The 20,103-nt window shown below is 40.8% G+C and overlaps 1 protein-coding gene and 1 pseudogene across 2 annotated transcripts; both read left to right on the forward strand.

Annotated features, from left to right (window-relative positions):
* Positions 1-4,260: 4,260 nt before the first annotated feature.
* On the forward strand, positions 4,261-5,700 carry LOC308165159 (Fanconi anemia core complex-associated protein 24-like; annotated as a pseudogene). The gene is made up of 4 exons: positions 4,261-4,357; positions 4,884-5,023; positions 5,156-5,311; positions 5,458-5,700. The product of its transcript is annotated as a Fanconi anemia core complex-associated protein 24-like (transcript).
* A 2,721-nt stretch (positions 5,701-8,421) lies between these two features.
* Positions 8,422-18,184, forward strand: slc7a10b (solute carrier family 7 member 10b; the record flags this gene model as incomplete). Its single annotated transcript, XM_080539940.1, has 11 exons — positions 8,422-8,584; positions 10,515-10,719; positions 11,659-11,810; positions 13,528-13,653; positions 13,822-13,975; positions 14,977-15,100; positions 16,164-16,267; positions 16,428-16,524; positions 17,034-17,183; positions 17,442-17,619; positions 18,093-18,184. 11 exons carry the CDS (start codon positions 8,422-8,424, stop codon positions 18,182-18,184), a joined length of 1,545 nt encoding a protein of 514 aa, XP_080396066.1.
* Positions 18,185-20,103: the final 1,919 nt, after the last annotated feature.

Consider the following 20,103-nt stretch of genomic DNA (forward strand, 5'->3'; position numbering starts at 1 on the left):
AATAACTATTGTAAGTGCAATGTAACATGTTATCATTACTCTTTACACTATACTTACAACGGTGTAACCATGAGTAATAATACTATTGTCATTACTCCTTTGCTACACTGTACTTACAGCAGTGTAGCAACAAGTAATAACGGTATTTGTTACACTGTACTTAGATGTTATAACGCGGTAAATAAACACATGTCAAACCAAACTGCTGTTTTTGAACTAAATCCCAAAGTCAGAATTTGACTCGTGACCTTTCTAAGTTGGGGTAACACTATATTACAGTGGTTGAATGACTGTGTACTGTAATTACTATTGTAAGTGCAATGTAACACGTTATCATTACTCTTTTACTACACTATACTTACAACAGTGTAACAATGAGTAATAACAGTTACAGTTTTACAGTTACAGCCAGTGAGTTTACAGTTACAGCCAGTGAGTTTACAGTTACTGTGTTACAGTTACAGCCAGTGAGTTTACAGTTACAGCCAGTGAGTTTACAGTTGCAGTGTTACAGCTACAGCCAGTGAGTTTACAGTTAGTTACAGTTACAGACACTGAGTTTACAGTTACAGTGTAACTGTTACAGTCAGTGAGTTTACATTTACAGTGTTACAGTTACAGCTAGTGAGTTTACAGTTACAGTGTTACAGTTACAGCCATTGAGTTCACAGTTGGTGATACAACTGAAAGCTCAACCCACCTTGTCATTTAAGGCTCATAAAGTATATATACATTATGATGTAGTCTTTAAAGCCTTGTGGAAATGGATAGAAAACATTATTTAAGTGAAATCTGTAAGTATATGCTAGTTAGTGGCGGCGACATCATGCGACTCAAAATGTCACATTTTAATTTAATATAAAATATTTCTGTTGGTTTAATTATATGTGTCCTATGGAGTTCAGATAGTGCACGTTGTATGGTGCCAGTAAAGAGCAAGCAACATTGGCTAAGACGCCGCTTTAGATTCAAAATTAGACCTCGCTTTCGACTCATTCCATCAATGTCACTAAAGAAAATTCCAGACTTATTTTTGATAAGTCTCGCAAAATCAATTTATTGTAAGTGCAATGTAACACATTATTATTACTCTTTTACTACACTATACTTACAACAGTTTAACAGTGAGAAATAATACTATTGTCATTACTCATTTGTTACACTTTACTTACAGCAGGGTATCAACAACTAGCCTATTAATAACAGTATTTGTTACACTGTACGTACATGTTATAATGCGGTAAATAAACAATTTACAAATATAACAAATAAACAACAGAAAAACACCCCACATATAGGCCTACCCAACATGCTATTTAACCATGAGTACAGTATGCTACCTAACCGTCCTGTTCACCAGACTGGCATCACATTACATTTAATTGGCACTTACTGTACTGTTCTGGGTACTTACCCAGTTCTTACCTGATCACAGTGATCGGCTAAATCAGTGCCGTGTTCTATACCTCTACCTCAATCAGTTCAGCTGAGAAGATCAGTGAAGATTCTCCCTTCTTATTCATTCAGCAGATTACTGTCTCTGCTTCTCCGACTAAAAACATGTGGAAGAAAATGTATTAAATGCCATTCTGGTGCAGACCAGTGAGGAATAATGCCCTTTCATACAGTGCTCCATAGCTCAAATTTGTAATTTTACAGGATAAAATGAATATAATAGAAAAACAAATAGATAAATAAACATTCAAACCAATAGAATAATGACAACATTGATTAGGATATGTTGTAAAAAAATTATGTAAAAAATAAAATAAAAAATACCACATTGATAATTTGCCTAATTAAATAATGTTTATTACTCAGAATAATGGAAATAGCTGCAATTCATGGTCTTGAGTTTGGCTACAAATGATTTAAACTGGACGGAGTCGCCAGACTATCTTTTTTTTAACTTACCGAATGAAGACGACTCTGTCTGCGAGCCAGATGTCCAGATTGCCATTGTCCGGCTGTAATTACTTGATATCACAGGGGACTTTCACCAAATCTCACTGTTCCGTTTTAGTTGACCGTCTTAACCATAGACCAGCAGTCTTTCCAGCAGTACAGTAACTGAGGATTTGTACAATTATTCTATTGTTGTTTTAACGTTCTGTCAAACAACGTCATAATGTCCCGAGATCAACTGTTTCCATGGAGCCGCCGTGCTGATGCCGTGCGTAATAATGAGTCACGCGCACCAATTTAGTTGATAAGTTGAAAGTCATGGTGAATTTCCAGCCATTCAAGAGCAATATACAGGAGTAGGAAGTGCCTATATTATTCATTTGTCACCAAATCACCAATCAGCCTACCCATGCACCATTTCTGGTCCTAGCTGAAGAGAATGTCATTACTTTGGTGTCACAACTTTCACATTACCCAGTAAGCACCGAGTCTTACTCTAAAATCACTGCCAGATAAACATTATTTTCCAACAAAACTTTTTTTTATTATAAAAAAGTACATATGAATGAATTGTCTTTATTGTCATTAATACAGTACAGGTACCAACGACATTTGGGAGGGGGGGCTCCCCTGGTGCTAGTAAAAAAAAAAAATATTACTACTAAAAACAAGAAGGGAAAAGAGCTGGTTTACATAAATAAAGGCTATATCCACTATCCACTATACTATACTATACAAATAAAACACTGTGCTGTACTCTATGCTATGCTATAAATATCCTAACATTTCCTATCTCTGAACCTTATGTGCACGAGGGTTGTCACACACAGTATTATTGCACATTCATTTAAAGTGTCGCAGTTTGCAGGTATGAAATGTTCACAGTTGTGTTTCAGTATTGCACTTGATTACAATCTAGTAGCTGCCATCAAATTGTCTAGATTGTCCAGGGCCTAGAACCTAGGTCTTTGCTGTGTTCAGGGCCTGAATGGCCCTAGGGTAGAAGCTGAGCTTCAGTCTATTTGTCCTTGCGGACATAGAAAGAATACCCATGATAACAATTACAGCTTGATCTTATCAAACTTACTAACATCCGTGTAAATATTTATTTTGACGTAAAAAAACATGAGCAAAGAGACTTAACGCAGAGAAAGGAGTTTACAACTTTAATACGCTTTGATTGTACCACGTGGCCAACTATACGGTTATCTCATTGGACGGGGGAAACAAGCGACTGCTCATTGGTCTAGAAGATTGTGCAAGCTGATATCTACAGTGATTGGCGCTATCATTCTGAACACGACTGAAAGGTCCAACACAAATACATGTGTACATATTTTACCACGTGTTCTGTGGTTTGAGGCATGTGCAGGGAATATGCCCGGTGCAGGTATTTCACGGGTGCTCGCCATACTCGGCTCTCTGTATCCACACGTACAGACATTGGAGGAGTTTGCAGAAACCCTCGTGTACAGAGAGGGACACAAAGTGGTCCTTATCGAGCAACCCGACACAAACCTCTTCGTATCTTTCGTCCGGGGAATGCCTCATTTGCTCGGACAAAAACATGGAGGATGTCCCCAGCTGTAGCCAGGTATGTATTTCATTTCGCAATTGTGGTTGCCACGGCAAAAAAAAGCGTTATTAGCTCATTCATTGATCTCGGAAAAGCTGAATAATGCGTTGTTTAGACGAGGGGCAGCCTCTTTTTTAGCAACCTGAACATAACTCATCTTTAGGCCGTGCCATGAATGGTTTGATTCTCAAAAGATTTGCAACTTTTTATTCAGTGCAATGTAGTAGCAGTGGGCCACTCCTCTCAATACATTTTTGGTAATTATAAGGTTTCATTATCGAGGTAATGTGTAATGTTCTCTACTGCCACCAGGTGACGGTGTAGATGTATTCACTCCGCTGCCCACAAGATGGCGGTATATATGTATTCCCTCCACTGCCCACCAGATGGCGGTATAGATGTATTCACGTCCGTCAGAAACTTCACTTTCAGTCCCTGCCGTTTTTCACCAAATGAATTAGGATATTAGAAATAGAATTACAAACCCTTAAAAGCAATAATTGAGATGTTTATTTCCATAGATAAGTTAAATATAAATGTGTCGTTCCTTTATCCATATTAACTATTTCTATACTAAATGCTAAAAACAAGTTTAACGTTGGCGCTTGTATTTTGAAGCGAGGAGAGAGGTGGACAGGCAGAGTCGGACTGTCTGTTGTCGTTCACGGAACACAGATGTACGGTGGCCGACAAGGGCAAACGCGCTGCAAAGACCACCGTACAGATGCAATTCTGGAGGCAAACTAATCCCAGGAAACTCGTCCTGTTCGTAATTCCAAATGGAGACAAAAAGGGCAGTGCTTGTAAACGCTGTCCCCCCTTAAGGACACATCATTGCCAATGAGAAGTGGAGGGGCTCAGTAGATCCCAGTACTCGTGCAAAGTTTGAAGGGTAAGTTAAACTCGCTAAGCAACCTAGTCAAAACAAACAGCCACGTTATACGACTGCATGGTACTAACCTGCCTTCTCAACTCACCCATCAACTTTGAACTTTTGATGTTCCATCAATTGATTCTCAATTGACATCTGGTTAAATAAAATAAATAAAACTTCCCCCCAGCAGTTCGGAGTAACGCAGGACCAACCAATCAAGGTGATGGAAAAACACCTCAAATGATGTCCTTTTGATCCAAGTTAAACTGATGAGTGAGTTGGGAAGGTTGTCTGACTCGGTGGTAAAGTGCCATGGAGTCGGATAAGACAACAACTGTCTGATCTGTGGGTAGACAACACTACTCATTTGTTGAAGCACTTTTTTTAGCCTTTACATTTTTTGGGGGGGGGAGGACACAAATGACCCTGACAACACAAACGATAGAATAAGCCTTTATGGTGTAGCATGTATTGCAGGCTAAACTTCTTCCTACAGAATTGTACCTTTCATTGACTTTTTGACTCTAGGAAGTGTGAAAATCATCTTCGAGAATGAGCTTGGCGTGGTTGACTTTCATCTGTCCAATAAAAGCTGTATCCTGTACGTCTCTGAGTGTGACATTGTGGCTGGAAATAACTACAAAAGAAAACTTGTTCGGTTTAGAAATGTAAGTCTAAATTCAATGTTGTGTTGTGTACTACTACTTTTTTAAAGGTTTGTTAATGTTTACACTCAGACTGCTTTTCATTAGTGGTGTTCTTATTATGTCTCTCTCATGTCTCTTTGCCCTGTTTTGAAGGCCAACAGCAGTCTCCAGGGGATCGTGTTAGTGGAGAAGACCAGAATCAGTGAGCAGTACTTCCCTGCCATGCAGAAGTTTGTGGTGTTTGAACTCGGTCTGACACTGCTACCTGTTGGCAGTCAAACAGAAGCCTCCCAACTCATTTCTCAGATAGTAAGTCATACTCTTTTTTTTTTATACCAAAGTATAGGCTACTTTACTTCCCCCGTATAAGAAAACAAGTAAAGAGTGATAATGAATGACTTTCAGTGGCTGAATAATTGGTGATTTTTGGTTACTTCCGCGGGTGTTTTCTGCAGGTGCATGGAGAGAGTAAAGAGAACCCGTTCCGCAGGAAGAGTGTGTCTCGGTTGTTGGACCCTGTGGTCCTGGCCCTGGTGCAGCAGATCCCGGGGGTGGGGAAGGTCAAAGCCATGGCTCTGCTCCAGAACTTCTCCAACGTCCACCAGCTGTGCAACGCTGGGACCCGTGAACTAGAGCCCCTGGTGGGCCAGGCTGCAGCCCAGCACATCCATAACTTCTTCCACAATCCGTTGGTTTGATTTACGGTACAGCCGAGTGTCAATGCTGTTAAAGGGGACCCAAAAGTGGGGAGTTGTTGAAGGTCTGAAAGGAATAGCGATTGTGATATTTAAAATGTTAAATTAAACAAGTTGTGTTTAAGCTCTTCCTAAATATATATGCCGCTTAGCTGACGCTTTTATCCAAAGCGACTTACATTGCGGTGAGTGCATACATTTTCAGTATATATGGTCCCAAAGGGGAATTGAACCCACAACATAAGCATTGTTAGCGCCATTCTCTACCAACTGAGCTACAGAGGGCCACAAATGAGATGTACAAAGATTACATGCTGTTCATGAGTTGGAAGAAATCCAATAGATCCATATCATGGCCTATAAGTCTGTCTAGTGTAGACCTAAGCCTGGTACACACATCAAGATAATCTGGACGATTTTGGCCCGATTTCCCCCCTTCCAACCAAGGACAGCAAACACCCAATTATCGGTTGGCTCTAAAGATTATCCTACAAGATTATCCTGTTGTGTGAGGTGTGTTAAGAGTCAATTTCTCCCGACAATCTGCTCACACGAGATTTCTTGCTTGGGGGACGAGACTCTAGAGTCTAGACTGTCGTAGGACAGATCTTTATGTATGTGGTGTGCTGTATTGGGAATATCGGAGCACACCACACACAATACGATCAAAACTGTTCAATCCATGATTTTTTATCTCCATGTGTGGGTCTCTCTCAGATAAAAAATCTGTTAAGATTTAGAAAATCTTTATGTGTGTACCAGGCTTTAGGAGAGGTACACAGGATCCGTTGCTAACCACTAGATAGAGTAGAAGAGGCTTTTCCTGGTAAAGGACTATTAAGTACACTTTCACTGCCTGGGATTCAAACAGCAGATCCTTCTAAATCCATTCCATTTGCACTAAAGCATTTTGTCAGCGAAGGAACACTTTCTTGGCAGCCTGTTGGAAGTCCCTTTTCCCCCAACCACAGTCAGGACTGCCTTTTATACCAGTGTGTACCATGTGACCTGGCTGCATGGAGTTTACCCTGGTAGTGACCTGTCTCTGCCATCCCCTCCCCTCCACACTCAACACAACAGACAGTGATAATGGCATGCTGGCCAAGTATGAATTGACTACATGAACTCTCATGGGGTGAGGGAATGTTAAGACATCATTCTCACCTTGCCTATTGTTACAAACTGTAGGGTGAACGGGATGAGACCTCAGACGTGCTGACATGACTCCTCTGGGATTAGTGTTTACATTTGAGCGGACAGTCTTCCCTGCTGTTGTCGTTTGTTTTCATGTTGGAGGTACAGCGCATCGAAACCTTTGACCCTTGTGTGAACTTTCGCACTTGCCCCATGATCTAATGGCTTCTTTGCAGTGAAAAGACACCGGATGGAGTTTTCTCTCGGCCTCTGACACTGTCCAGTGTCCACCTTCCCCTCACCCAGAGTGGCTCCTCCTGTGATGTATTGGTTTTCTGCTCTGCTTCCTCCTTTAAAGTGTTGCACACTGCTGGCAGTGTTCAGCTTTCCTGCCCGCAGGACAAAGCAGCTCCCCGTTTTATTGGCCTTCTAACAGGATCAGCTGAATCCAGGCCCTTTATTGTGTAGTCTGGCGTTAGCGAGAGAGGGGAAGAAAAGCCCTGGTGCGACTGCACAACTTGACTTCCTAAATTCCACACTAGGGTCCTTTAGAGGGGAAGGGAAGCATGAAGAAGGCCCTCTTTTGGATGCATGCACGGAGCACTCCTCTCTTTCGGATCCCGTCCCAACAGTTCAACTGCGGCCTCTCCTCAGGAGGCTGTAGAGGTGTATCAATATAACATGACTGCCTGGGGCTTATTTATTTTAGATACAAGAGGAGTCAGAGGGCAGTGTTGTGTGATTGTGTGTATCTGACATGAAATATATGGTGAACCAAGAAAATATTTGCTAAACTGTTACGTAAATTACTTTTTCCTTGTAAAGGAAATATATGTATTGTGTTGTTCAATGAAAAGTCTAAGCAATAAACTTTATTTCACACAATTTAAAGACCGCTCTTATCAGTTTGAATAGTTTTATATTTAAGTTGTGAAATGTCATGGCTGCAAACTACCTGCCGTTCAGGACATTTACTCGAGGTGCAAGAGGAAGGTGGTAAGATCATCAGAGACCCCAGCCACTCCCTGTTCTCTGTTGCCTTCTGGCGAAAGGTACCGGAGCGTCCAGACCCGGTCCAACAGGCTCCGGAACAGTTTCTATGCGCAGGCCATTAGAAATCGCAACTGATTCACCTCAATCGCCACTACCTCAACAATAGGTAAATGTGATTTGGTTTGATATGTATATGATATATGTTTATACTGTAGGCCTTACCCTATACAGCATGATGAAGCTCTTTATGAATCTCACTATTGACAGACCTGTTTATTAAGTAATTTCTCATGAGGGCGACATCTATTCACAAGAAGTAGGAGAGTAACCTATCAAGCAAGGCTCAAAGGCATTCCAAAATCCCAATAACCGGTTGAGAGAAAAGACAAAAAAGACGCACTTCGAACAAATCCGATTGAGGGGGGTCTCCGCCAGTGGGTCTTCGAAAGCAGTGATGCTCAAGTAGTTGATGGCACGAGAGCAGGGTAGTTAGCATTCTACCCTGGACAGCGACAGATTGTTGCGCATGCGCACGCTATTCAGCGTGCATCAATGCCGTGTGTGAGTTCAAGAGAGGGATTCGAGAGAGCCTTTGATATGGTCGCAGACATGGATGGAGAAAAGCGGAAAAGAAGTATCTGGTCACGGCAAGAGCAGGTGGCCGGAGAGAAGTCCTTGAAAGACACGCGTGACGATATCCCCGATAGAGTGACACTGAAAAAAGAAATAGGACTTTTAAGCGCTTGCACAATTATCATAGGTAAGGTTGAAGAAGTGGTAGCTATTGCATTTATTAGAATCACTTGTGAGGTTGTTTTTCCATTGCAGTGCTTTCTTTTAAGATACAACTTGTTTTTTTTATTTCAGAGGCATGCACTTGGTGAATTTAAATGATTAGAATTAATGGTGGACTGTCAAGCCTAATTAAAAGTTAGCTACATGCTTTTCAAGCACAATTCGGATGAGAAATGTTTACCTTGATTTTTATTTTATCTTATTAAGTAGTAGAGGGACTGACTCACTCAGCTGCCCTTGCGGCACGTTTGAGGTATTGTGGTGCATATAGCCGTTAGATCAAATGAGCAACTATGTCTTGTCTACCATCAATGCTTACGTGGCCGAAATATATTAAGTGAAGTAGCACATTGCTTGTCAAGCAGAAGCACATTGACTGCTGGGGCAGAAGAGATGGCAGCGACTTCATTATTAAATCCTCACACAAATCAACTATTGGCTGGTTGAAGGGTGAAATGAAGATTTAGGCCTTAGTGCCGCCCACAATATAATGTCACTATAAAAAATGTCTGGAAATGTGGTAGTTTATTACTTTGTAGTTTTAGATTTTTTTCGACTGAAAAATTGCTTTGGTGTATGGTAGACTAGATAGATGCACATAAGCTCTACTTTGTAGGTGCTTTTAATTGTAAGGCTTAAAATATCTGATTCAGCCACTGGATGTTTATTTGCACTGGTGTCACATTATCTGTATGTCCCCAGACTGCTGAAAAATCTTATGATGCAGGTAAACATGCACTCTTTTATAATACCTGGGAAAGGGTTAGATTAGGTTTGTGTATAGGTTTCACAGTATAACTTTAACAGTATAACCTTGTTCAACTGAAATATATAAAGAAGTCTGCAGTATGTATAATTACTGTTTTTACATTGTTAAATTGTCTTGTCTCAGTATAGTCCCCAGTATGGTCTACTGCTGCTTATAAGTGACATTGGTGCTTAATGGAAGGTCTGTTCCACAGAATACTGATTCACCATTGCATGTGTTGAGGAGAACACCAACTGTGATTGGACAAATTGAACAATATCCAGACTAGCAAGTTAATGTGTCCACACAGTTTTAAAAAGGTAGACATCTCACCTCAAGTCATGACATATTGGGAACAGCACAAACCAACATGAAGTGTATACTGCAGAAATAATGCAGGAGATGTTGAATTCAATTCTCGCGGCTCCGTCTGGGCACGACAGTTAAGAGTAAATAATTTATGTCCAGTTATGTAATCAAAGTCTGTGCCACTTGGCTGCCTTCTGCTGTGCTACTCCGAGTGCTGTACCCTGAATGTTTTGGTCGGGATAGACTGGTACATCACAGAGATATCCTGGACCCTGATCAGTATGATACTCCAGCCACGGTTGAAGCTTCCTGTGTGAATGCACTTCCTTACTCTCTGACAGTTGATCTTAAACTCTGTGTCTTTCATTCACATCCATAGTATGACATTGTGATTGTACTGTTTTTTTTCTTTGAACAATGTGTCTCAACAAATAGGGGGTGATTTCAAGTACACTTGAAGGGAGAAAGATTCCTATAAATAGTTTTATGAGAAAAATGCTGCTCTAGTTCCACTGCTTGTTTACTTTATCTACATGTATAAAACAAAACAGACAATATTGAATTGATGATTTACTTGCTTAGTCTAATGTATCACTTGTAAGTCGCTTTGGAATAAGGCTTTGGAAAAAAAAGTTTATGTAATATACTACAGGCACCCCCAATTCTACAATGTAATCGCCCCAGACAACATCTATCATTTTGATTGCTCAGTCTGTATACATCTCTATATTATAAATATAGATTTTTCTGTGAATAACTTAATTTGAGAACAGTTAGCCATTCTCTTGGGTTTTTAGTGCATGCGTTCCAGTAATATATGTTTTGTCCTTGTCCTTAGGAAACATAATTGGTTCTGGTATCTTCATCTCCCCGAAGGGGGTCCTAGAACACTCGGGCTCCGTGGGCCTAGCGCTGGTCGTGTGGTTATTAGGAGGTTGCATAGCCGCTCTGGGATCCCTCTGCTATGCTGAGCTCGGGGTCACCATCCCAAAATCAGGGGGAGACTATTCCTACGTCACCGAAATATTCGGAGGCCTGGTTGGGTAGGTATCGATGTCACCCGCACCTACAGTACCAGTCAAAAGTTTGGACACATCTTCTCATTCAATGGTTTTCTTTATTTTGACTATTTTCTACATTGTAAAGTAATACTGAAGACATCAAAACTATGAAAGAACACATGGAATTATGTAGTAAACAAAAAAGTGTTAAACAAACCAGAATATGTTTTATATTTTAGATTCTAAAAATATTTAGAACCTTTAGCTTTGACGACAGCTTTGGACACTCTTGGCGTTGTCTTAATCAGGTTGGTGTGTGTGTGTGTGTGTGTGTCAGTGGAAAAGGAAACTGTGAACACCGCCCAGCATTCTCTTCTCTAGAATACGTGGGAGAAAACCAATAAAAAAGCAAAAGGTGGCTACTTTGAAGAATCTAAAATCTAAAACATATTCTGGTTTAAATCATATTCATATACACTTTTTTGTTTACTACATAATTCCATATGTGTTCTTTCATAGTTTTGATGTCTTCAGTATTAATCTACAACGTAGAAAAATAATATATAAGTAAAGAGAAACCATTGAATGAGAAGATGTGTCCAAACTTTTGACTGGTACTGTACATACTTTTAACATTATCTGTATACAGGTGAAATACACTACGTGAGCTTAGAATGATAAGGTTCTATCTCCGTTTAGGGCAGTTCAGAGATATCGAGCGTCAAAGTTTTTACATTCCATTATGTTCTGTGAGATGGAACGTTTGTATTTTATGAATTACTAACTCAAAAATGTCAACATTAAAAAAAATAACACCACACAGGCATTAATAAACACCTAATGGATCAGATTATGTAAAAAACTCAATTTTGACAAAAATGGAGATAGAACCTTATAATTCTAACGTCACGACTAGTCACTAGAACAGACTAGTGATTTTGATCAAAGTGGTTACACGTGGGACTGTTTGTCTGCTCCCAGCTTCCTCCTCCTCTGGAGTGCGGTGCTCATCATGTACCCTACCACCCTGGCTGTCATCGCCCTGACCTTCTCTAACTACGTCCTGCAACCTGTCTTCCCTAACTGTGTACCCCCCTACATGGCCACGCGCATGCTGTCCATGACCTGTCTACGTGAGTTCTGCTCCATGTTGTTCATCCTGTGTTCAAACGTCAATGTAGTTGTAGATCATGCCATGGTTAATGGGTGAATAGAGATAGTGATCTTTCACACATACTAGTTATAAGGTATCCAGAACATAATGTGAACAGAGCTCTCTTTGAATGTCTATCGAAGTGGTGCAATGTGAAATGTCTCTTATGTAACAGTCGCCTGACGATTCCAAGCCCATTAACGTTTTTAAAGGGGATATTAACAATGCATGTGGGTGTCAGACAGGAGGAAATGGAAGGGGGAGACATGAGGAAGGAGTGGGCGGTAAAGTCGTGAAAACGAATGACTCTGCTGATGACTGAGTTTCTAAAGAAGACATACAATCTTGTTTGTATCGTGTGAACTTGGACAAATATTCCTGTTGTTGGGTCTACTTGTTGGGTATAATGTTCTGGTACATTTGCCAGAATGAGGACATCACTCTTTTTGTGAAATTATTGATGGTTTTGGGGTCTTTGATCTGATGGGTGATGGTTGTAAATGGTAAACGTAAATGGACTGACATATATAGCGCCTTATTCCAAAGCGCTTTACAATGGCCTCTCATTCACCCATTCTCACACACATTCACACACCAATGGCGGCAAGCTGCCATGCAAGGCGGCGGCCCACTCATTGGGAGCAAATTGGGGTTCAGTGTCTTGCCCAAGGACACCTCGACATGTGGTCAGCCGGGGTTCGAACCGCCGACCTTGCGATCATTACACGCCGGCTCTACCGCTGGCTCTACCTCCTGCGCCACAGCCGTCGTAACATTGGTCAGACTGTCAGCCTGAGCACTGAGCCCTGTTAAGCAGTGAATGATACAAAAACCCTAATTGTGTTATTATGAGTGAGCAAATAAGCTCATGAAAAAGCCAACATGGCAACAACGCGGTGGCCCAATGAGGTGACCCAGCAGGGAGGTTTATTTCGCGTGTGATCCCTTGCTTCTGGATGCCATCACTCACACTTGTTTTTTGGACTTGGATGCCAACCATCTGGGGGGGGGGGGGGGAAACGTGAGCTTTCTCTGCCTCCTCAGGGACCTGCCTGCCTGTCTTCTCCAGGTTTTGTTCTGTGGCATCGGAAGCAGTTTGTTTTGGGGGGGCCGTGACAGCCCTCCTTTGTGTGTGAGAGCCAGGCCACCATGAGAGAGAGACAGAGGGGAGCCAATGACAGTGATGGATGAGGTGAAACAATCGTGCCCACCCCCCTGCTCCCACATTCCTGCCTGCCATGGCAACTTCCCCGCTGCCGCCCCATCAACCCAGAAACCCTGGTGCCCATGTGCACAGCCATGACCCCCTGACTGACTGGGAGCAGAACACCGCATGGCCTAGCATCCATAATGCCAAGCTACAATTGGGCAAGAGCCCCCCTATATGAATTGTTTTCAGGGCAATTTTTTTTACTTTCAACTAATATTGCACATACTGACAACAGCCCTCTGCAGCAATGGTGCAATGGAGATTCGCAAGCCTTGTAATATTAGACTTATTGTACATTAATATATTGACACGCCTAAATAGGAGTGGTTCATTTCCCTCTACTTGAGCATTTGCAACATGTTCGTCATCTCTCTGTCTCCTCGCATGCATGTGGAAGGGTTATCTGATGGCTAAGTGTGAGTTTGTCCACTCACTCTCTCACTCTCTCTCTCTCTCTCCCTCTCTCCCTCTCTCCCTCTCCCTGCAGTGTTCCTGACGTGGGTGAACTGCTCGAGTGTGCGTCTGGCTACGAGGATCCAGGACGTGTTCACCGTGGGGAAGCTGATGGCCCTGGGTCTCATCATCGTGGTGGGGCTGGTCCAGATCTGCAAGGGTAACACAACACTTACATCTCAACTGCACACAATTGGATACAACGATTGGATTTAGAAACCAATAACACATTTCTCAAACGTGATATTGGTCCTTGTGTCTGCTTATACATGGTGTTCTGCTTATGCATGGCGCATGGTGACACTCATGGTGACTTTAACCCTTGTAGGTAACTATGAGGGACTGACCCCTCAGGTGGCCTTTGAGTTCTACAAGACGCCATCGGTTGGGCAGATTGCTTTGGCTTTTCTACAGGCCTCCTTTGCCTTCAGTGGCTGGAATTTCCTGAACTACGTGACAGAAGAAGTGGTAAACCCAAGACGGTGAGCTCCATCGGGCTGTTGACACTGTAATTGGGCTCGGCCTCTTAACATAAGAAAGAAAACATTAAATGGGCGAATGACCATAGGAATTAATAGGATTTCAGGCAAATTCAAGTACAGCTCAGAAATTATAAATGGTATGAAGTTACACAAGTACAAGCACTAAAGTTAGACATTTCTGCATATTGTAAAGTTGGGCTGATGTAAATAGCTTAAACTCTGCTCACTAATAACGAGAGAGAGAGAGAGAGAGAGAGAGAGAGAGAGAGAGAGAGAGAGAGAGAGAAGGAGAGAGAGAGAGAGAGACTCTAAAACTAACGTCATCAGATAGTCCCTCCACATGCATGTGAGGAGACAGAGAGATGATAAACATATAGCAGTGACCCAGTCACATATACAGTGTAGAAAACAGAAGGTGGGAGAAATACCAACCAACCCCGGCGGCAAATCACATTCCTACTTTAACCTCTGTCTCTCCATCTGCAATATCCAGCCTTTAAAGAAAGATAGGATAACACATAGTATATTGGAGGCTTGTGGTGATGTAATCTATATTTATTTAGCAGATAAGATTAATAAGAAGATTAAAATCAGTATAGTCAGCCCTTTTATTTTCCTGACAATGCATGATTTATGTACTGTATAGGGCCCGGAGGATCTCTTGACTCTGTGTCTTCTCAGGCCATGTGTTAAACAATCATCCTGCCATTAACCAGTCCACCTCTGACCATGTGGGTTTTCTTTGTATTGGTCACTTCTACCGACTTTCTACCGAAAGTTAATCGATTATCTTATGAATTAATTAATAATTTACCTGGATTAATTAATCTACTGCTTTCTTAGATTGTGGTGGTGACGCTTGCTGTTGGGTCTCGAGTATACAAATGTAACCGCAGGTGAATGATGTATGTCACAGATCAGGTGGTCAAGAAATCTTCCTGGCCACTATTTCCGTGATTGTTGTTTGCGTCGTATGTGACCCGTGTCGATGACCTCATCAGGAATCTACCTCGTGCCATCTACATCTCCATTCCATTGGTGACCTTTGTGTACACACTCACCAACATCGCCTACTTCTCCTCCATGTCACCCGAGGAGCTGCTCTCATCCAATGCTGTGGCTGTCGTGAGTAGCGCTGCTCGCTTTGCAACATGACAGAACCACCTAGCTTTCTTGAACAGTGTCACTGAATGGCGTCGTCGGGGGCTGGTTGCATAAAGATAGACCCAGTCTTAGACTTAGATCTCACTTTAAGTCAGTCTTGCTATGAATGAATGAATGAATGAATGAAAGCTTTATTTCGAACATGTTAAAAAATTAAAATAGCAAAGACAAGATCAAAAAGAAAATAGTTATAACAACAAAAAACAAAAAACAAGAAAAAACGAAACAAAAACACTATTAACTTAACATGTCCGAAAAGGAGTAGGAAGAAGCATACAGTGCCTTGCTAAAGTATTCACCCCCCTTGGCTTTTTACCTATTTTATTACATTACAACCTGTAATTTAAACATTTTTTTTATCTGAATTTTAGTTGATGAATCTGAACAAAATAGTGTTAGTTTTTAAATGAAATGAGAAATATATATATTTAAAAATAATTTAAAAAAATAAAGAACTGAAAATTGGCATGTGCATATGTATGAAGCCCCTTTGTTATGAAGCCCCTAAAAACTTCTGGTGCAACCAATTACCTTCAGAAGTCACATAATTAGTGAAATGAAGTCCACTTGTATGCAATCTAAGTGTCACATGATCTGTCAGTATATACACGCCTTTTCTGAAAGGCCCCAGAGGCTGCAACACCTAAGCAAGAGGCACCACCAACCAAACACTGCCATGAAGACCAAGGAACTCTCCAAACAAGTCCGAGACAAAGTTGTTGAGAAGTACAAGTCAGGGTTGGGTTATAAAAATTTCTTATTTTTTATGCAACAGGCAGACTCCAATTAGACTGGTCTAACCTGAGAATATAAAACTAGTCTAAGGCTTAATCTATCTTATGCAACCGGCCCCAGATCTAAGTAAACTTGAACAATGTTACTATCGATGAGTCGTTCGTTGTCTTTTATTGAGACCTGTTAGGAATTTACGGTGCTTGTTCAAAGAAAGGCAGCCTCTCAACAGTTTCATTTTCCTGGTTATCTAAAGCTTGTTTTGATACATACGTAATCCTCTGTTATGCAGACATTTGGAGAGAAGCTCCTGGGCATGTTCTCTGTCATTATGCCAATCTCTGTGGCTCTGTCCACTTTTGGAGGCATCAATGGATACCTCTTCACATCCTCAAGGTGAGAGTTGCACTGTGGGAAATGTTTGGTGTTGAGATGCGTTTCTTGTACATTATTTCAAATTGATTGTAGATGTCTGTGAAACGTCTCGTCTACAGTACCAGTCACACGTTTGGACACACACCTTTGACTGGTACTGTATGTGTACTTGTCCCTTTAGATTGTGTTTTTCCGGGGCCAGAGAAGGACACCTACCGAGCCTGCTGGCCATGATTCACTTCAAGAAGTGTACCCCTATCCCCGCTCTCTTGTGCTGTGTAAGACTGCGTAACACTACCCTTTCTGCATTTTGCACTCCCCAAAACATACTCTATGGCCTTGTATCAATCTCAATATACAGCGCCTATAGAAAGTCATTATACCCCTTCACTTTTTCCACATTCGGTTGTGTTATATACTACATTTCAAATTGATTAAATTAAAAAGAATTGTCATCAATCCACAATACAATACCTACAACTCTGCAACATGATTTATTTTGTACCTTGTGTTTAGCAATGTTTTAAGAAAACTTTGAGAAAACTGTTGAGTTTTAGTAAACAGTCTGAAAATAAAATAGCTGCGTTATTCAAAACTCCCATTGGATTATGTCTCATTGCATCTATTAGAAACATCACGATAAAGATGGCTCCCATTCCACACCTTTTTGCACATGCAAATAGTCTATACGCCATAGGTCTATTACTTTATTATTATAGTAATAGTCAAGTCAAATCAAAGTGTAATGTCATACATAGTAAGTTACATGATGATTTCTCTCTTGCAGTGCACAGCCACCATTGTAATCCTATGCATAGGAGAGACGCATAACCTGATTAACTATGTGTCCTTCATCAACTACCTCTCCTACGGGGTCACCATAGCAGGCTTGCTCTACTATCGATGGAAGAAACCCAAACTTTACCGTCCTATAAAGGTACTAAATACATGACCGACTCACAGCCTTTCTTTACCTGTTTGCATTTTGAAATGTTTTACTTGTACTGAATTAAGTGCATTTGCATAAAATGAATGAATAGAATGAATGGAATAGAATATTATTATATACGCGGAAAAGGACATTTGCAAAGGTAAAAAAATGGATGTACCAATCAGATCAAATATGCTACACAACGACAGCCCAAGGTTAGTCAGACCCTCAGATTCAACAACAGCTTCATTCCCCTTCTACCAGGTGAACCTGCTGGTTCCGGTCACCTACCTGCTGTTCTGGGCCGTGTTACTGGGCTTCAGCCTGTACTCAGAGCCTGTGGTGTGTGGCGTCGGTCTGGTCATCATGCTCACTGGTGTGCCTGTTTACTTCCTTGGGGTCCACTGGAAAGACAAGCCAAAGTGTATCTATGACTTCATTGGTGAGTGTCCTCCTCTTTCCTCCCCCAACCTGCACATATATACTGTACTGTTCTCCCTCTTGTCTGGTGACATCATGACTTAAGGATTATGGGATGTCTTCTATACTCAGTACTCGATACCCTGTACAAGTGTCAAACCATTTTTATCATCCACTATACCACCAGATACAGTGGGGGAAATAAGTATTGAATAATACCAAAGTATGGTGCAAATTTCACTTGACTAGGCTCATTGGAAATACATTTACTGGAGAAAATGTTGATGTGTTAAATACTTATTTCCCCCACTGTACATGCCATGGCAACAGCCTGTTTAATGGTCTAGTTAGTGGTCTAGTTACTAGATAGATAGATAGATAAATAGATAGATAGGTAGATAGATAGATATGTAGATAGGTAGATAGATACTGTAGATAGATACTAGACTCTAGTATGTTGTGAGATTCCTAACATGGCTCCCTGTCTCCTCACAGAATCAGCGACCAGCGTGGGACAGAGGCTGTGCTGCGTGGTGTTCCCCCAGATCGATCCCATAGAGATCGCACCCATTGAATTGACTGACTAATCCTCCGAGAGGAGCAGGATCTCTGGGAATTCTTCAAATATGCTTGCCTTTTACAGAATGTTATTTTTTTGTTTACATTCACCATCACTGTTTGAGTGCACCAGATCCTTTTAGTGGACCTCCCATGTCTGATATCTGGTCACCTAAGGGTCATATCTGTTTATTTTCAGCTGAATGGAGTTGCCTGCGTTTTTATGCATGGGCCATTGCACTTTGTTTCCTCTTTTCTACTAAGTCGTCAAGTACAACAAGCTAATGCCAACGTATCACGTTTCGAAATGGACTTCATACACCCTGAGGAACTATCTGCACCTTTTCGATAACTTTTCAACATTGGCCGTATTTGGTTTAAATTGTTCTGAAATGTACTGTAATTTACTGTGCCTTACAGGGGGAAATGTGTACATTATTAACTCATTGACTCTTGACCTATTCATGTATTTTGGAATTCCTTTTGCTTCGCTTATGTGAATTTAAAAAGCACTTTGGTCTTCCATTGTGTACTTCTTGACCGGTGTTAAATTGCCACATAAGTCTGACTATTAGACCTGAATATAGAGATCATGAAAATGCCCATTAATGGAGTTGAATAGGCCGATATTATCCAATATTGATTACCAGAACCTAAAAGGCAGGGTATAAGACTAAACTAACCCTTTTTACACAGTTTAGCCTTTGAATTGAGGCCTCTACAGGCCTATACAGTGAGGCATATACAGTGCATCAGCCAGCAGACAACAGCATAGAGTTCAGATTGAACACTGTGGCTCTGTTTCTATTGCATTCAATAGAATGAAAGGTATTTTTTGTTGATGATCACTGTGTTTTTCCTAGTTTATGTTTTAACCCATGCCATTGCCTCTCACTGATTTTTCTCGACTCAGTAACCCTAACCCTAATCTACGCACAACTTTACAAACCATAGCTGGCCCGATCTTTTTTTCCCCCCTTCTTTTTCTTTTCCGCCAATGTTATGTGGAAGTAAAAATACTGACAATGCTTGCTGCACACTCTCTAACGCTTGTTTCCAAACTGAGGTTCTAACACCTTATATATTCTATTGTATTCTCAACACTTGAAATGTTATATGCCAATAGCCTGAAAAAATATAATTCTATTTGTCATTGCAGCTTAGTAATGCCAATCTCTGCCCCAAACAGAGCTGATAAACACTATTTTTCTTCACATGGCAAGACTCTTGATTGTTACATATACAATTATTTTAAAATGATATGCTATATTTCCTTTATCTGAAGATTCTATGGAGCATAAAGTTTAAGTAGCATCTATGCTAGGGCGGAATACACTTGATACTGCTGGAACAAATACTCAAGGGAACAATTTCATTTCATTAACCAGATGATAGGATATTGGTCGATTACTTGAGTTTGAATTCTCTCTATCTAGTCTCCTGCAGCTACATCATTAAGCCAGTCAGGTAAAGCGCAGTGCTTTTAAATTGAATTCATTACTACTTTATGCAGTCCAGTACAGATTTTGAAACAAAGATATTTTACACAGTAAATTATTTGCATCAGGTGTTTACAGTGGGTTTAGTACTTGGAATGTTACTGGAATGTATTTTAGAGCACCTATTGCAAAAGCGAAAATAACAAAAACAGCACAATAAATAAAATGCCAATTGGGAATTACTTTAATCTGTGTCTTGTAAATAAAACCATTTTTTGCAGTATTTTATATATTTTTTACAGTATTATTATTTATTTTTTACAGTATTATCTTTGTATAGAAAAACAACAATGAGCATTCCTTGGATAAAGCACGTCAACATTATTCTGTTATAAGAGGTTTTAATTCTGTAAGAGGGATCTGGATCTGAAGCTTCCATCTGAGTTTCGGATGGTGGAGGCACCGGAGCGGAGGATGTCGGAGGAAGTGACGCGAGGGGATGGATGACT

This window comes from Nansenia antarctica (genome assembly GCF_963989245.1).
Source record: "Nansenia antarctica genome assembly, chromosome: 9".
In the NCBI taxonomy this organism is placed as follows: domain Eukaryota; kingdom Metazoa; phylum Chordata; class Actinopteri; order Argentiniformes; family Microstomatidae; genus Nansenia; species Nansenia antarctica.